Here is a 19,831-nt window from a genome sequence, read left to right on the forward strand (position 1 = left end):
GATCAATTGGTGTACAATTTATTTATGCACCAATGCTCTTATCAGATGGCGTGCGAACCTATCGTGATGCTTTGAGATCTGGGCACTCATGGTGCATGGATCAAAACTTGTGATGTCATAGAGGCAATATCAATGCATTTTTTAGATGTTTTCATTGGCATCAGCCATAAGATCATCGAGGTTACGAAGCTTGTAAAATCGGACGGTCTAAGATCTACAAAAGGACTACACCCAAAAAGGGATCCATAGAAGGAGATGTGATATAGTTTGCAAGTTCTGCAGGCTGAACATGTTCATCAGGTAAAGAATTCAAGGGTCCATCTAAGTCAAAGTCATATTTTAACTTGTATACAGTTGAAATTCTTGACCCCCTAGCATAATTTACATTAGGGGGTTGGATCTAATTCATTTATTTAGGGCAAATCAATTTGAGACATGTTGAGTTATGATTTTGTACAAGAGTTTTTTGAATATTTGGTCTCTTTTTCGGTGCTAGTTGCTTAAATTATTTATGCAAAATAATTGGCAAGAATTATAGTAAATGGATTTGATAGATTAGGCTCGGTTTGTTGGGGATTAATTCTTGCAACATCAATTAGATTAGGGTCAAGTGGGTAATTCGAAATAACCTATCAGTGGGTATGGATTGAGAGGTCATGACCTAATCTCAAGTTGGGTCGAGCATGAATATCTGGCACTTACATGATTGCAAGCAAATTCTATCAATATAGATTTATGCTTTGTTCCACGTAGTCACTTCGTTACATATGTTTATAGCAATTGGCACACCAGTAGGGACTGCAATGGAAAGTACTTCACTTTGTTGCACTTATACATTAAGTTTAAGAGATAATCCAAGATTTTGAGCTCGAAGTATTTCACTTTAGAGTGAACTTCATTTTGTTCAGTGTCTTTTAATAGTATGGAGCGTTTAATATCTCAAATATTAGATGAGGTTATAGAATGACCGTACAACTAAAGAAATTTGCAAAATTGAACTCCAATAATTATTATTGGATTCAAAAAAGCAACCATTTATCATATAGATCATTTTTAGTTTTAAGTCATTGTATATTCTATTGTAAAATAATGTTACGCTCAAACAAAATGCGATAACAAATAATTTATGAAAAAATAAAAAATAATTTTTAAAGATCTTTGTCATGGAAACTTGAATTTCAACTAGATGTTAGTTTATGTGACTAGAAAACTAACATAGATCGTGTAACAATAAGAAAAGATAGAATTTTTAAAGTATAAATGTTAGCATAATTTTAGGAATCACATAATAAACTGTTAGGGTTTCCCAGTGCCCTAGGGCGCAGCGGAAGATACGGGATTATAAAATTTTCTTATAAAATTCATTATATGAAACCCTAATAAGCCAAGATCGCCTTAATAGTATAACCAAATAATGTAGAAAATATAATCTTGGTATAGAAGAATACCTATCACGCTATATCCAATATATCTGAAGATGTCCTAAGGTGTCCAAATGTTCACCCTCCGATGTTGATCCACACAGGAATGGGTTCAAGACTCTAGCTCCACCAAAACTTGATTCTAATTGTTCAATCCTTCCAAAGGATTTAATTGGCTGATTTTCCTTCACTTCCTTCTTCCTTTCTACCTCTAAAACATTCACTAGCCTTTTTGTCCTAAAGAAGACCCTCTTGTCTTGGGTTAGGACAAAAGAGAGAGGCTTGTAAGAAAGAAGGGATAAGGGAGAGAGAAGGAGAGGCTTTTTCTTGGATGATCTTTAGAACCCCAAGGCACCTCCTTATTTATAAGAGATGGAGGGATGCATCATAAAGGGATGCATCCCATCCACACACCTCATCTGATGAGGCATGTGCCAAGAGATGCATCCCATCATGATGGGGTGCTAAGGAGAAGGGTGTATCAACTTCTTTCTCACATCTCCCTCTTAAATCCTGATGATCCAAGGGTCCAAATGCAGTGAACCAAAGCCAATGGTCTAGATCTAGGCGCCATCTAATGGTCCAGATCAGGGCATCATCATCCAGGGTGCCATCCAATGGTCCAGAAGCAAGATGCCATCACCGATGGTCCAGATTCAGGCGCTGAGCAACGGTCCAGATCTTTCATCCAGAGAGCCATCCAGTGGTCCAGATTCAGGCGCTGAGCAACGGTCCAGATCTTTCATCCAGAGAGCCATCCAGTGGTCTAGATTCAGGCGCTAACCAGTGGACCAGATCCTTCATCCAGGAAGCCATCCAATGGTCCAGATGAAGGCGCCAACCAGTGGACCAGATCCTTCATCTAGGAAGCGATCCAATGGTCCAGAAGTGAAGGCCCTATCAAACCCAATCCAATTGGGTTTAACCAACTTAAAGAAAACATTAAACCTAATCAAATCAGGTCTAATTAAAGCCAAATGGGTTTCAACTCTTGGCTAACCCATATTAGGTCATGATCTAATCATATTAGATCAACCTAATCTAAGAATCATATTCGAATTTAATTTGAATCAGGAGCTAGGGTTTGCAACACGTGCTAGCATGTTCATCTTGCAAACATGATCTAATCCAATTAGACCCTTGATCAATTCCCTTGTGTGTGACCCATTGGGTTTCTTATCTTAGCCAGCAGTAGGTGCAGGTGCAAGTTGACCTAACCTGATTAGAATACCTCTAATCCAATTTAGGTTCAATTTAGTGCTAAACCTGACTTAGCAATCAGAACCTTTCTGATGCTTTGATCTAATCAAACTCTTTGATCCGATCAACCCACAAGACATGATTGACGTCTAGCAACGTATCATGTCTACCCGGAAGATGAGGAATGTATTGGACAAATCCAAACATACCCTTCAGTGGAAAGTTACTGTGCAATTCAATCCTTCAGTCATACTACATCCTGAATAAGTGCTCGAGTATGGATCAATATCAAACTCAATCACTTATTCATGTCTCTCTCAATCTTTTATATGATAATTCAAACAATGAAACATTAGAAACTCTTTCTAATATTCATTTTGCTTTGATCAAAGGCTTCTTGAATCATCATAAGATTAGAGTAAGTAGGATGTTACCTTCTCTTACTAGAAGTGACTGATTCCTTGTTGACCTACTCACAACCTTCGTACAAAATCCACCATATCCAGAATATCCCGTACACAACGCAATGTCGTGAATGAGGGTAAACCAAAACATAGCTTCAAGTGCACAAGGTACCATGGTGATCTCAGGTCTAAGGATCACTTGCACAACTCCCACTATGAGAACCATCTTTTGATAATTAAGTAAGAATCCATAAGATGTTCTCATGGCTGGTCATTTCAGTGAACTCATTCCTCTAATGAGCACCCACATCTTTGTATTAGTGTCTCACACAAGTGATTGTGAGATCAATCACCCTCTACATTGAGCATACATAAGATGTGCCAGTCTTTCCGGTAATATTGATCCCCGACTCAATATACCAATTTGACTGGGAATATTCTAAATTAGGATTTTAGGATTTTAGGTCTCACTGGTATGATCTCATCATAACCCTAAAATCAATGTCCTAATTTATGGGGTTCATCATCCAATAATAAAATAGATAAGCAGCAAATGATGAAACACAATGCCTTTATTGATATATATCGAGTGTCAAAGTACATGATTTGGAGGATTACAAAGAAAAACCCATCAAATGATTGGCTTATAGGGCATCTACTCTTTCAATCTCCCACTTGCACTAAAGCCAATCGCCCTTATATTTTAACCCCATACAATCGAGGCGACGATTGAATTGCTGCTGTGGTAGAGCTTTAGTAAATGGGTCTGCTATATTGTTCTTTGTGTCTACTCGTTCAATCTTGACGTCTTGTCTTTCGATTATCTCTCGAACAAGGTGGAAGCGTCTCAAAATGTGCTTGGATCTATGATGAGACCTTGGTTCCTTAGCCTGTGCAACTGCTCCAGTGTTATCGCAATAAACTGGGACTGGTCCGGCAATCTCAGGAACTACACCCAGCTCTGTGATGAACTTCTTCATCCAGACTGCTTCCTTAGCAGCTTCACTAACAGCTATGTATTCTGCCTCAGTAGTTGAGTCAGCTACAGTTTGCTGTTTGGAACTTTTCCAACTCACAGCTCCACCATTCAAAGTGAAGATATATCCAGAGATTGACTTGCTATCATCTGGATCAGATTGAAAGCTAGAATCTGAATAGCCTTCTAGTTTCAATTCTGATCCTCCATAAATCAGAAAAACATCTCTAGTCCTTCTCAAGTATTTGAGAATGCTTTTCACAATTTTCCAATGATCCTCCCCGAGATCTGCCTGAAATCTACTTTCCATACCTAAGGCATAAGCTACATCAGGCCTGGTACATAACATAGCATACATGATCGACCCTACTGCTGAAGCATAGGGAATAGAACTCATTCTATTCCTCTCTTCAGATGTCTTAGGAGACATCTTCCTAGAGAGTTGTATGCCATATCCTATGGGTAAGAAACCTTTCTTACTTCCATCCATGCTGAACCTCTTCAGCACATTATCTATGTACCTAGACTGGGACAAACCTAGCATCCTTTTAGATCTATCTCTATAGATCCTTATACCAAGTATATAGGATGCTTCACCCAAGTCTTTCATGGAAAATTTCTTTGATAGCCAAGTCTTGACCGATTGCATCATTGGAACATCATTTCCAATGACCAATATATCGTCCACATATAATATCAAGAAGACAATAGCACTCCCACTAGTCTTCTTGTACACACAAGGTTCATCTATATTTTTAATGAAGCCAAACTCTTTGACTATCATGTCAAAATGGATGTTCCAACTTCTAGATGCCTGCTTTAATCCATAAATAGATTTCTTAAGCCTACATACTTGATTTGCTCTCCCTCTTGAGACAAATCCCTCTGGCTGTGTCATATAGACCTCTTCCTCAAGGTAACCATTAAGGAAGGCGGTTTTGACATCCATCTGCCAGATCTCATAATCATAGTATGCAGCTATAGCAAGCATAATCCGAATAGATTTGAGCATAGCTACTGGCGAAAAAGTTTCATCATAATCAATGCCTTGTTTTTGCCTGAAACCTTTTGCCACTAGCCTGGCCTTGTAGGTTTCTACTTGGCCATCAGCTCCTATCTTCTTCTTGTATACCCATTTGCACCCTATTGGAATCACTCCCTCAGGTGCATCAACCAAAGTCCACACTTGGTTTGTATACATAGAATCTATCTCGGATTTCATGGCGTCCAACCATTTGTCAGAGTCCCTACTCTTGACAGCTTCCGAATAGGTCAGAGGGTCATCGTTATCAATGATGTGGGCTTCATCATTCTCAATGATAAATCCATACCTCTCAGGTGCATTTCGCACTCTTTCTGACCTTCGACAAGGAGTAGTGTGTAGTGGCTGTACCTCTTCCATGGGTATATCTGGTTGAGGATTATTATGTGTCTCACCTTGTAGGTCTTGAACTTCATCAAGTTCAATTTTTCTATCCTTGCCCTTTTCTTAAAAAAAACTCTTTTTCCAAGAAAATGGCATGCCTAGCAACAAATACCTTTTGTTCGGTAGGATTATAGAAGATATATCCTAAACTGTCTTTAGGATAACCTACAAATATACATTTGTCCGATCTAGCACTTAGCTTATGTCCAAAATTTCTTTTGACATAAGCATGACAACCCCATATCTTAAGATACTTAAGATTAGGTTTCTTTCCTTTCCATATCTCATATGGAGTGCTAGATACAGACTTAGATGGTACTCTATTTAATACTAATGCAGCAGTTTCTAGGGCATGTCCCCAGAAGAAAATTGGAAGATTTGTGAAGCACATCATGGACCGTACCATATCTAATAAGGTACGATTCCTTCTTTCAGCTACACCATTTAATTGTGGCGTATATGGAGGTGTCCATTCAGAGAGTATACCCTTTAATTTAAGATAGTCTAAAAATTCACTAGAAAGGTATTCTCCTCCTCGATCAGATCGAAGGATTTTAATACACTTTCCAGTTTGTTTTTTGACTATACTTTGATACTCTTTAAATTTATCAAAGGCTTCAGATTTATGTTTCATTAGATACACAAAACCGAACCTTGATAAGTCATCAGTAAATGTGATGAAGTAAGAGTATCCATCTCTAGCTTGAGTTGACATAGGACCGCACACATCAGTGTGTACGAGTTCTAACAACTCACTTGCCCTTTCTCCATGTCCCGAGAATGGAGACTTGGTCATTTTACCCATAAAACAAGATTCACAAGTTCCTAATGATTCAAAATCATAAGGATCAAAGAATTTATCTTTATACAACTTATGTAACCTTGTCTCACTAATATGACCTAATCGGTAATGCCAGAGGAGGGTATTATTAATATTTTCTCTTTTTCTTTTATTATCTTTGCCAATATGAAACATAACATTATTAAGACATAATACTAAAAGACCATTTTCCATAGTGCCATGACAATAATACTCATTAGATAAAGAAATAGAGCAACCATTGCTCTTTCCATTTATTTCGAATCCTTTCTTAAGCAACAAAGGAATTGAAATTATATTTCTAATGATTTTTGGCATAAAATAACAGTCTTCTAGCTTCAAGAACTTTTTGGAGGGTAGCTCTAGTATGTAGGTGCCAACAGCTTCAGCCTGGATGGATTCTCCTCCAGCGCCATATAGCTTGAAGTCACCTTTCTTCAGTCTTCTAATTTTCTGCAGTCCATGCAAAGATTTGCATATGTGAGAACCACAACCGGTATCCAATACCCATGAATTAGAATCAGAAGAACTTAATGTCATATTGGCATGTAATAAAAACATACCTTTTGATGCAACACTTACATCAGGCTTCACACTTGCAAGAAAGCTCTTGCAGTTCCTTTTCCAATGCCCCGTCTTGCCACAGTGGAAACAGGTACCGGGTCCAGAGATTTTCTTTCCCTTCTTCTTTTTGATGTGACTCTTAGAGTTTAGTTTTTTCTTTGAACCTTTATTGCCCGACTTCTTCTTTGAGCTCTCACCAACAAGAAGGATCGGACCCTTGTCCTTCTTGATGTGAGACTCTGCTGTTTTCAGCATATTCAGAAGCTCAGGCAGGGAGGAATTCAGTTTGTTCATGTGATAATTCACGACAAACTGCGAGAATGAGTCGGGTAGTGATTGCAGGATCAAATCCTGACTGAGCTCACCGTCCATAGCAAAACCAAGTTAACTTAATCGAGTGATTAAGTTTATAACCTTTAAACAGTGGTCTTGCACAGACGATCCCTCGATCATTCTAGCACGGAACAACTGTTTAGATATCTCATATCTAGCAGTTCTGCTCTGCTCACCATATAACTCCTTTAAGTTAAGGAGTATGGAGTGAGTATCCATGCTATCATGCTGCCTCTGCAATTCATTATTCATAAAAGCAAGCATGATACATTTGACAGTCAAACTGTCATTTTTCCACATACGATATGTGGCCAATTCCTCCTCAGTTGCATCTTCCCCTGCTGACCCTAGGTCAGGGGTTTCAAGAATGTAGGAAAGTTTTTCTTGTGTGAGAACAATCTTTAAATTTCTCAACCAATCCACATAGTTGGGACCAGTCAATTTGTTTGTATCTAAGATACCTCTAAGTGAGAGTGAAGATGCCATTTTTGCAGAATTAATCTATAATTACAAAGAACACTAATATAAGCAGACCAATCATGATGACATGTATTCAATCAGACAAGGACTTTTATCTAATTGTTACTTCCACTATTTTTATCGAATATCATAACCCTCAAGTATGATGAACGAGAAAATACTAATTTTCTTAGTGGGGTTGAGATCCAAATTCCTTATAAAAGACCTTGTGGGAATCACAACAAGCCCTTATAAGTTCAAAGGTAGGAAACTCTTTCCAATTGCATCCCATGCAATTCTCAACTTTATTCTGTCCTCTAGCACATATATAGTCTTGTGGGAATCACAACAAACTATTGTGTCTAGTTAAGTCAAACCCTTCATTTTTATACAGTCATATTTGAATAATGCTGCCATTGTGGGAATCACAACAAGGCAACATATTAAAATATGCTATATGCATCATATGCACCAAGATATTACAATATCAATCCCTAATACTAGCCTTGTGGGAATCACAACAAGCTAGCGTAGATATTGACATAATAATATCTAAGCATGAAGGAAGGACCTTTATAGTGTTATATCAGCAATTAGCTTTTCCATGGAGGTCAATCAAATAGTTGGCCAGGTAAGCAGATGGGAGGCTCTCCTTACTTAGTAAGGTCCTAATTAAATAACCACCTGTAGCCTCTTTCCTAGACACCAACTTAGTCAATTGATTCAGAATGGCTCAGCTTAAAGCAATTAACACTACGACTTAATTATGAATTTAGTGAGGGCTTTCAAATAGTAGTATCTTACTAACATTAAGCTCAACCATAAAGGACAATCAAATAATTGGCCAGAAAAGCAGGTGGGAGGCACCCCTCACTCAGAGAGTGAGGTCCTAATTAAGTAACCACCTGTGGCTTCCTTCCTAGACACCAACTGAGTCGATTGTTCCAGAATGGGTCAGCCCAAAGTTTTCATACTACTATATTGGTCTCATTGCACATTCTATAATTTAGCACTAGCAATTATACTATGCTACAACATGAATATAACACTATCTCATAGCATAAACTAATCATGCATACAAACAACCTAGCTATTTCATAGCATCAAGATAATAGCATGTATTATCATTTGGTTAAACTGATTAAGGGTGGCTCTGATACCACTGTTAGGGTTTTCCAGTGCCCTAGGGCGCAGCGGAAGATACGGGATTATAAAATTTTCTTATAAAATTCATTATATGAAACCCTAATAAGCCAAGATCGCCTTAATAGTATAACCAAATAATGTAGAAAATATAATCTTGGTATAGAAGAATACCTATCACGCTATATCCAATATATCTGAAGATGTCCTAAGGTGCCCAAATGTTCACCCTCCGATGTTGATCCACACAGGAATGGGTTCAAGACTCTAGCTCCACCAAAACTTGATTCTAATTGTTCAATCCTTCCAAAGGATTTAATTGGCTGATTTTCCTTCACTTCCTTCTTCCTTTCTACCTCTAAAACATTCACTAGCCTTTTTGTCCTAAAGAAGACCCTCTTGTCTTGGGTTAGGACAAAAGAGAGAGGCTTGTAAGAAAGAAGGGATAAGGGAGAGAGAAGGAGAGGCTTTTTCTTGGATGATCTTTAGAACCCCAAGGCACCTCCTTATTTATAAGAGATGGAGGGATGCATCATAAAGGGATGCATCCCATCCACACACCTCATCTGATGAGGCATGTGCCAAGAGATGCATCCCATCATGATGGGGTGCTAAGGAGAAGGGTGTATCAACTTCTTTCTCACATCTCTCTCTTAAATCCTGATGATCCAAGGGTCCAAATGCAGTGAACCAAAGCCAATGGTCTAGATCTAGGCGCCATCTAATGGTCCAGATCAGGGCATCATCATCCAGGGTGCCATCCAATGGTCCAGAAGCAAGATGCCATCACCGATGGTCCAGATTCAGGCGCTGAGCAACGGTCCAGATCTTTCATCCAGAGAGCCATCCAGTGGTCCAGATTCAGGCGCTGAGCAACGGTCCAGATCTTTCATCCAGAGAGCCATCCAGTGGTCTAGATTCAGGCGCTAACCAGTGGACCAGATCCTTCATCCAGGAAGCCATCCAATGGTCCAGATGAAGGCGCCAACCAGTGGACCAGATCCTTCATCTAGGAAGCGATCCAATGGTCCAGAAGTGAAGGCCCTATCAAACCCAATCCAATTGGGTTTAACCAACTTAAAGAAAACATTAAACCTAATCAAATCAGGTCTAATTAAAGCCAAATGGGTTTCAACTCTTGGCTAACCCATATTAGGTCATGATCTAATCATATTAGATCAACCTAATCTAAGAATCATATTCGAATTTAATTTGAATCAGGAGCTAGGGTTTGCAACACGTGATAGCATGTTCATCTTGCAAACATGATCTAATCCAATTAGACCCTTGATCAATTCCCTTGTGTGTGACCCATTGGGTTCCTTATCTTAGCCAGCAGTAGGTGCAGGTGCAAGTTGACCTAACCTGATTAGAATACCTCTAATCCAATTTAGGTTCAATTTAGTGCTAAACCTGACTTAGCAATCAGAACCTTTCTGATGCTTTGATCTAATCAAACTCTTTGATCCGATCAACCCACAAGACATGATTGACGTCTAGCAACGTATCATGTCTACCCGGAAGATGAGGAATGTATTGGACAAATCCAAACATACCCTTCAGTGGAAAGTTACTGTGCAATTCAATCCCTCAGTCATACTACATCCTGAATAAGTGCTCGAGTATGGATCAATATCAAACTCAATCACTTATTCATGTCTCTCTCAATCTTTTATATGATAATTCAAACAATGAAACATTAGAAACTCTTTCTAATATTCATTTTGCTTTGATCAAAGGCTTCTTGAATCATCATAAGATTAGAGTAAGTAGGATGTTACCTTCTCTTACTAGAAGTGACTGATTCCTTGTTGACCTACTCACAACCTTCGTACAAAATCCACCATATCCAGAATATCCCGTACACAACGCAATGTCGTGAATGAGGGTAAACCAAAACATAGCTTCAAGTGCACAAGGTACCATGGTGATCTCAGGTCTAAGGATCACTTGCACAACTCCCACTATGAGAACCATCTTTTGATAATTAAGTAAGAATCCATAAGATGTTCTCATGGCTGGTCATTTCAGTGAACTCATTCCTCTAATGAGCACCCACATCTTTGTATTAGTGTCTCACACAAGTGATTGTGAGATCAATCACCCTCTACATTGAGCATACATAAGATGTGCCAGTCTTTCCGGTAATATTGATCCCCGACTCAATATACCAATTTGACTGGGAATATTCTAAATTAGGATTTTAGGATTTTAGGTCTCACTGGTATGATCTCATCATAACCCTAAAATCAATGTCCTAATTTATGGGGTTCATCATCCAATAATAAAATAGATAAGCAGCAAATGATGAAACACAATGCCTTTATTGATATATATCGAGTGTCAAAGTACATGATTTGGAGGATTACAAAGAAAAACCCATCAAATGATTGGCTTATAGGGCATCTACTCTTTCATAAACTACATTACTTATAATATTTTTTTTATTAGGGTGATTCTATATCAACATATATTATTTTTTTTGTTAGCATGATCTTGTTAGAATGATTTTATGGATTACATAACAACTTGTATTAGTTAGTAATATCTTTCAGTGCGATCCTATATCGTCTTATATTATTTTTTTTGTATGGAGTCTGTACACAAGTATATATAACCTCTAAGATATACCGAATATAATGAAAACAAAAAAATAAAAATATTTTTCTATTTTTTATAAATATTTTAATATGGTATCAGAGTCGCTGATCTCTTCCGTCTTTATTGTAGCCGTCGTTACTATATTTAGAAGCTTTGAAGATCCCCAATGCTAATTTATTGATCTCTATTCTTGGATGAATCAATACCTATATATCCTCTCTTTTTCGGTGGATCCGCAAATTCTCTGCTTCCATTATATACAGTACATCTCAGGGGTTAATATACTTATGTACAGATTCCATACAAGAAAAATGATAGGTTGATATAGGATTACAGTAGAAAATATTATTGACTGATATAAGTTGTTATGTGATCCCTAAAATCAATCAAACAAAATCATGTTAACAAAAAAATTAATATATGTTGATACAGAATCATGCTAATAAAAAAAAATATTATGAGTGATGCAGGTTGTTACGTGAGCCCTAAACTTTTGCTAACGTTAACCAATGTTTGTCTTCCATGGTGCCTCCATCTATGAGGATCATCGACCTTCGATTAACTTCTCTCTAAGCTCTGTCATTGCCGCAACTATCATTTTCTGTGTCTTCTCGCTACCACATCATTAGACAAGTCAATCAACCACATCGTTAGACATGTCAGTTTATTGCATCAGTCAGACAAATTAGTCTAGCATATCGACTCCGTAGTTGTTATGTCAACTCCTAATCCACTACATCAGCCTTTGAGCTATTATAACAGCTCGTGTTCTGCCATATCAGGCTCTATGATGCCACATCAGCTCTTGATCTACCATAATGTCAACTTATGAGTTGCTATATCAGCTCTTAATTTATCACGTCAGCTTCTGAACTGCTACTTCAGCTCTTCATCTAGTATGTCAGTTTCTCGATACATTCGTGATCTACTTTTCAAACTTAAATTGGCACCTATAGTACCATCTTAAGTTTGAGGGAGAATGTTAGCATAATTTTAGGGATCACATAACAACATATATCACTTATAATATTTTTCTTCATTAGCGTGATTTTGTATCAACATATATATATATTTTTTTTGTTAGCATAATCTTGTTAGAGTGAATTTAGGGATCACATAACAACTTGTATCAGATAGTAATATTTTCTATTATTAGTGTGATTCTATATCAGCCTATATTATTTTTTTTGTATAGAGTCTATACAGAAGTATATATAACCCTCGAGATGTACCGAATATAATGGAAATAGAAAAATAATTTTTTTATAAATATTTTAACAATAACTATATCAATCCAGCACAATATTTGATGATGAATTGATGCTCTGTACATATAATTTTCATCTTCATGATTAAAAAATAATAAAAAGGGATTTTTCGGAGTTGTGGTTCGGATGCTCTTTGGAGAGGCCCCGGCGTCATAGTTTTTTTCTTATTTTTTTTATATTTTATTTTTTGGTCCACATGAATGCCCTTTTTTTTGTTTTAATAAATCTGATTTTATAAAAAAAAGAAAAAGCCGTCTCAGTCATGGCCCAGCGGCGTTCCTCACGGCTGTCCACGAGAGAGCACATGGGCATTAGTTACACGCCATGTGTATTTCTCGTTTCCCACTGGACCACGTGTCCAAGACCGACGTCCCGATCGTAGACGGGCGGCGCGCTACCGGACAAAACCTGTTGCACGTGTCATGATCCTGGAGTCGGGAGGCAACATGAAACGCCTAGGATTAGCAATGAAGCAAGGTGCATGTGCCTCCACCGTTCCCGCCGTATAAACCATTTTCGTTGGTGCTTTTGTTGGGGAAACGACAGGAAGTGACGTGCTTTAACAGATAACTGAAATACGACACACATAAGGTGACGAATACGACAACAGGGCCATTAGAATTATGCCATGCAAGAGAAACACACATGGTACGGATAGCGTTTAATAAATGAAATGTTAAGACTGGTCAAGATCTTATATAACATGCATGTATATTATGTATGGATATATATATAACATATATAACTTGCTAATGCCAAGCATGAATATATATATATATATATATATATATATATATATATATATATATATATATATATATATATATATATATATATATATATTGTATAAAAATCATTGCATCAATTATGTACAAAGTGACTTAATAATTGAAAAGCACAAAATACGGGTCTATGGACCAAAGGATACAGCTGCACCACCTATCCTTCAACCAAGGACTTGGTGGTGGGCCTATCATTCCTATTCTTTGACCGGACATTAAAATAGAAGAAGTGGAGGGAGGACCGCAGAGATGGCGTCGGCTCGAACAAGGATGCAGGGTGCAATTGCAGCATGGAGAAGAGGAAATGGGAGAAGTGAAGGCTCGAAGCCAGTCGGTTGTGATTCACAGGAGGGTATAAGGGATCGAGGTGATTATATAGAAGAGGAAGATAGGTTTTTCTAACCTCCAGCAGAATCGGAGAGGAGTTGGAGTCAGAATCGGTCTCCTCCTCTGACTCGAATAGAGCACAAGCTCTTGTTGGGCTACTCTATTCCAGGCCAGGCTGGTTTAATTCTAGGCTGGGCTTCACATTTGCCCACACAAGCAACAACATATGAGACACGTATTTAGTTTTGCCTTATCTAGAGGTGCTATCCATTATTGTATGGAAGATCTCCCTAACTCAAGCAAAGATTCTGAATTTCACTAGCATAACTATTATATTGGACCTTCTCACAGTGAATAGAGTTTAATATCTGTTTACTTTTCAAATCTTGTCTGTTTAGCTGATATCGTGTCTAACTTAAAATGCCCAGCTCCACTGATGAAGCGGCAACTGAATCTTTCATGAAGCTGAAAAGATGCTGGGTTTTTCGACTTTTCAAGCGGCCAGATAGATTAATATCAGTTGTATTACTGGTCATCCATGAGAAGGAACCACTCCCATTTAAGATATGACCGTGTTGATGTATTAGATTCACAAATAAAGCTATGACGCATGCAGATTAATGGTAGACAAGAAAATCTAGTGCCAGTGCGCTCAGGTGCACACGTGTAAGATAAGTTATCCATTTATAGAATTCCATGGATATTGGTGCACCCACATCAGCGCACCCTTGTATTGGTGTAAATGTGTAGGGCCTGCATGGTTTTTGTGCCAGCCACTTATATAAAATGATGGGATAATATTGCTTTTTTTATGTTTAGACTAATGGAACCACTTAGTAACTTTATGGCAATATGAAAAAATCTAGAATCTTTGGTTAGACATATCTTAACTTCGGGAAACAAATTTTCTTAACAACGAAGGATCTATTTAGCTATTTCTATTGAATTAGGCTGAAAATTTTGTAGGACTCGTGAATTGGACCGTTGATTTAAGCATAGCTCTATATCAAACAACTTCTATCCACTACAAATTTTATAGAAGAAAAAAAAGATCTCTATAGAAATACAAGTTCAGTATCTGCACTGGGTTTGAACAAGCTCTTAGAAAATAGAAGTTGGACCAGCAGATCTAATTTCTATAGAATTTTTCACTGTATTCTATAAAAATATCTAAATAGGCTCAAAAAAAATTCACCAAATAGTATATATTTTGTACAAAACAAATCCGGTCCTTCCTGCTGCACGCTATGATAATCTTCTATGCACTGTTGTCTAGGTTATCTGCAGAAATGCTCATCATATATATAAGCCTCTATCCTTTAAAGACAAAGTTAAGAAAGAAAAAAAACAAAAAAAACAAATGCTTTAGTCAATGCTTGAATGAATTATCCTGCCGACCAGAAAGATAACTTGGACGTGCCAATCCTCGTCACATTGCTTGTGACGACGCTATTAGCTAGGTTGGTCGGACTTCAAGAAAATATTATATCCGTATGCCAATGATATGATATTTTATCGTCTGGAGATTTACAAGTTTGGTCAGCCTCAAGCATCTCATTCATGACGTCATCAACTTGTCCACTAAACTCTCATACTTCTCCGTGGGAACTGACAAATCCCACCAATGTTTGTTGTCGTTTTGTGTATCTTCAGGTTCTAGATTCAGCTGCGTACGTCTTTGAAGCTATCTGCAAGAACCTTATCCGGTAATCTATGCTCACGAGATACTAATCCAGATTAAAAGTGGACATTAGGTTTCCTCGCACCTAAACACAAAAAAGAATGTTAAAAATTTGTTAGGTTTCTAGATAATTAGCCAGAACCATGCTGGTGCCATGGATTATTACTTTACAACAAACTATCTGCTCTCTTATAAATCATAAAATTATTTCAGTTGAGTCTCACCACTGATAGATGTCTCAGTTTGTGAGGATCTATGCGGATGTGTATTTAATCTCATATTGGCTCTATTTTAGATAGATTTTTGATATATATATATATATATATATATATATATATATATATATATATATATATATATATATATATATATATATCAATGGATAAATCTTGGGTACTTTTATAGGATCAAGAAATCTAAATAATATCTTTCGACTAGATTTTTTGGTATGGGTCCATTAAGATTGACCATGGGTTGATCATGGCGCTTGTGATTTGATTTGTTTAGATTTGGACTCTTAGTCTGGTGAGGATGCCAAAATAATTTCAGCATTTTTAATTTTTTTTGTTAATTTGCAAAATTAACATTAAGAAAAATAGCACAGTTGTTACTCTCTTAATATCGATCCTTTTATCTATATGTTATATTATTTTGATACTTGTTGCAGCTAGAAACCGTCCCAACCAAAGCGGCGAGCTGATGGAGTAGCTGGAGTGCTCGGCTTGTCTGCCTTCCAAATTGAAAAGTTTTCACTGCGCACCATAATGATGGCGCTTTGGTGACTTGCTGTGTCCACATCATAATCCACTTACTTGGAGCCCTTTGTGTATGTGTCTCAATGGCCGTGTAAGTCTTAGTTTTTGCACCTTCCATTAATGAAAGATTATCGAGTTGAACCATATGCGCTAGCTTAGCGGTGGACTAGCTCAATCATAAACCAACACGCATAAATACAGACAAAAAGAGACAGAAAGCTAAAAAAAAAAAAAAAGAGTGATACACGAGCATTTATATATGCATGTTGTTTTATAGTTAGACTGGTCCACCAGCTCAGCAGTGATCTGGTCTAGAATTACAGGATCACCTGTATTGCATGCAATTACACCGTCATCGGCTTGTGGTTGGGCTCATGTATTGGTGAGAGGGTGATAAATGTAAGTTTACCGTCACACTAAAATGATAATGGTTGATGGGGTCCCCGCCGGCCGGCGACGCACTAGCGCTATTTTAATCAGAGGATGATGCTAAAGTAATCAGAAAAAACAGGACCACACCCAAACAAAAGCAAACAACGACGCTTGAAGCCCTTGGAGCCGGAACTAGTTTTTAAAACCTTATCTTTTTATTTGTTTATCTGAGGTCCAAACTAATAAGAGTCCGTTACGTGCCCTTTCTTTTCCTTAACCTTACTTGACAAAGAAAACAATGAGAGAGAGAGAGAAAGGTCCTTCCACTCCCACCAGGAGCCTTCTATCTCCTCCTTAAAAGGCCACCTAATAATATATAGCAATAATGGGATTAAAGTGACAGAGCACACGCGTGCATGCTTTCCAAGCTTAGGGAATAACAACCATACGATCGGCATAGGAGAAAGTGGGTGGATTCATCTTTGTAATTAAATAAAACATTGTGTTTCCTTTACAAGGCAATATTATAGCCCTTTTGAGGCAAACTTTCCTGGGTCTTTTTCATGAAAACTTGCTTTTTGTTGAGTGATGTTCGAGATAGGATGCGGAGGTTCTAATATGTCCCAAACTTTATTAACAAGGGGATCGATGCACACCATCCAACCCAAACCATAAGATGGTTGTGTGTTGGCCCATCACCAACTAGGATTGAGACTCCTCATAGCAATTCCTATCATGCATGAATTGCCATTTTCCACAGCATATTTCAGTGTTCAACATGGAACTAGCGGCTTAGGTGTCTTCTTCCTCTATGTGATAATTGATGCTTTGTGTTAAACAATGTTTTTCTCAAAAAAAGAGGAAGAAAAAAAAAACAATCATGGTACATATTTCCCTACCGGCCGAAAGCCCACTGTTATGTTTACATGCAACCATTTTTTTTTTTTTTTTGAAGGAACAAAAAAATATGTTGTCTGAGGACTTTACCAGGACTAACTAGTAAAAGACCTAAATTCGGAAATAATCTTAAAAACTAATTGTGTTCTGAAAAAAAATCACAATATTGTATTAGTCTAGAAAAAAAATAGAAATTGCATTATCATTATGGTCCAATAGAACGACAATTTGTACATATCGCAGAAAAAGGCAAAAGGACAGGAAGGAATTCGTAAAGAGAAGAAATGGCAAAAAAAAAAAAAAAAAAAAAGCTAAAGCCAAGCGAACAAGGGAATGTCAATTCAACATGAGGATTGTAGTACTCTTTCCTTCAAAGATGAGTTTTCAAAGAAAGTTAGCTTGATAACAAGCCCTATTATATAGCAAGCAGGGATACAACTGTTACAGTGCTATCAAGGTAGTCAATACATGAGATGATTTTGTGACATACAACGGGTTCTACTAAATTCTTATAAGATTGCAGTATAAAACATCTGACAGTAGTTATGGACAGGAGTAGAAAGAGAAGTAAATTAGCCATTTCGGTTCTAGGACTCCCTGATCGTGTTGTCTCCTATGGAAGCGAGCACCTTGAACTCCTCATCATCTATCTTCCAAAGCGAGTCAGAACAATAGTCCCACACAGGAGAGGGCACCGAGGGGCAGGAAACACTAATGCAAGCTTCGTTCTTGTATCCCTCGAAGCTCATCAGCTCACTGATAAGCTCGGATGAGGCCATCTCATTCCAAATCTGATCCATGGGGTAACCCTTCACACCTTCCTCATTCTCTTCGAACCATGTCATCGAAGAGGTACCCTCTGCGACGCCATCCAGCTCATGCTTCCCTTCCGCAGCTTCTTCCGATGGAGGATCGCTGACGAGAGGGGAGGAAGGATTACTCGACGACGAAGAAGGTGACGGAGGGGGAGAGCTTCTATTCCGTTCTTGTGCTTTCTTTCTCATATGGGTCCTCCAGTAGTTCTTAATCTCATTATCGGTGCGGCCGGGTAGTCTCCGAGCAATACGAGACCACCTACAAGCAACCAATGATCATATTTGGGGAGTAGATCATTGCAACTGAAAGTTATGGACATAGTAGTATCATCAGAAATACGATTCACTAGAATTGACTGATAAAAGATTACTAGATAGATAAGAAGATTTTTTTTTTTCTTTTTTTTAGGACAGTGAGAAGAAATAGTAGAGCATTTGCATGAGTGGATCAAACCTATTGCCCCATTTGGCATGGAGTTCAAGCACGAGGTGCTCTTCCTGGGGAGTCATGCGGCCGCGTTTGAGACCGGGGTGAAGGTAATTAACCCAACGCAACCTGCAACTCTTTCCTGTCCTATTAAGACCTACAACACATATCAAACCACAGAGGTTAAACCGGTATCGTCCTCTACCTCTCCTATGGCCTACCACCCGCCACCGCGCAAACCTGACACCTTTGCTAAGAAATCCCAACGGCGTTCGCCGAGCAAGCCCACAAACCATACCAGTTGGAGGTCTTCCTGCTCCGTCCAGGGGCCCTTTCTGGTGTCTCCTTTCGCCATCATCATAGCTCTCACTTGTCCTCTCTCTCTCTCTCTCGTTCTCTGCAATGCCTTCCAAAGCTTTTCTCCTCCTCTCCACCGCTTGGCCAGCACCAGATCCACTTCCTGATACAGAATAGTTTTGGCAGCCTTTGTGCCCGCTCCTCCCTTTTTATGCGCACCAACCGCATGGCCAGATGATGTCATATCTAATTTTTCAAATCCAGGATATCGTTCGTGCATTTATTACTGATATCCTCAGTAATCTCTAGTGATTAGTAGCACTCTGGGGTACAGGTTTACTTAGTAGCCCTGCTGCTAAGTTGTGACTACTGAAATGGACGTAGGATATTTAGATCTTACTGGCTCCGGTTCTCCGTGGTCCTTGGGAGGACATACAACTGGGACGACCCAACAATTACTGCACCATTTCTCCATCTTCTTTTTTTTTTTCACCTTTTTTTACCGCATATTTTTTCTTTTTACTGAGTATTAGTTAAAGAGCCAAGTGATTAAAAATGTATACTGTTGGGGGAAAAATGGAACACCCCACAAATACAAGTAAAGCACCTAAATCAGAAGGCCGAGCCGAGCTCAGAGACCGAGCCGAGCTCATACAGGCCAAGTCGAGCTCAGAAGACCGAGCCGAGCTCATACAGACCGAGCCGAGTTCCGAAGGCCGAGCCGAGCTCATGCAGGCCGAGTCGAGCTCAGAAGACCGAGCCGAGCTCAGAGGCCGAGCCGAGAAGACCGAGCTCATGCAGGCCAAGGCCAGAAAGCCGAGCTCGTCGTCCACATGCTGCGGCCATGTCCTGCAGCAGCCTCA

At 38.5% G+C, this 19,831-nt stretch overlaps 1 protein-coding gene across 3 annotated transcripts; it reads right to left on the bottom strand.

Moving 5' to 3' along the window:
* Positions 1 to 17,810: 17,810 nt before the first annotated feature.
* Positions 17,811 to 19,187, bottom strand: LOC103711433 (myb-related protein MYBAS1-like). Of its 3 annotated transcripts, none has more exons than XM_039133071.3 (3): positions 18,912 to 19,187; positions 18,699 to 18,828; positions 17,811 to 18,503 (listed from the first exon to the last, which is right to left on the bottom strand). In XM_039133071.3, the coding sequence occupies exons 1-3, from the start codon at positions 19,030 to 19,032 to the stop codon at positions 18,017 to 18,019; spliced, it is 738 nt and encodes a 245-aa protein (XP_038988999.2). In that variant the 5' UTR covers positions 19,033 to 19,187; the 3' UTR covers positions 17,811 to 18,016. The 3 variants fall into 3 exon arrangements, with proteins under 3 accessions (XP_038988999.2, XP_038989000.2, XP_089784340.1); XM_039133072.3 differs by having other exon boundaries at positions 18,970 to 19,171; XM_089928214.1 differs by having other exon boundaries at positions 18,699 to 19,170.
* Positions 19,188 to 19,831: the final 644 nt, after the last annotated feature.

The sequence above is a fragment of the Phoenix dactylifera genome, chromosome 17 (assembly GCF_051530095.1).
Source record: "Phoenix dactylifera cultivar Ajwa chromosome 17, Ajwa_hap1_PhDact_Kaust_v1.1, whole genome shotgun sequence".
NCBI lineage: Eukaryota > Viridiplantae > Streptophyta > Magnoliopsida > Arecales > Arecaceae > Phoenix > Phoenix dactylifera.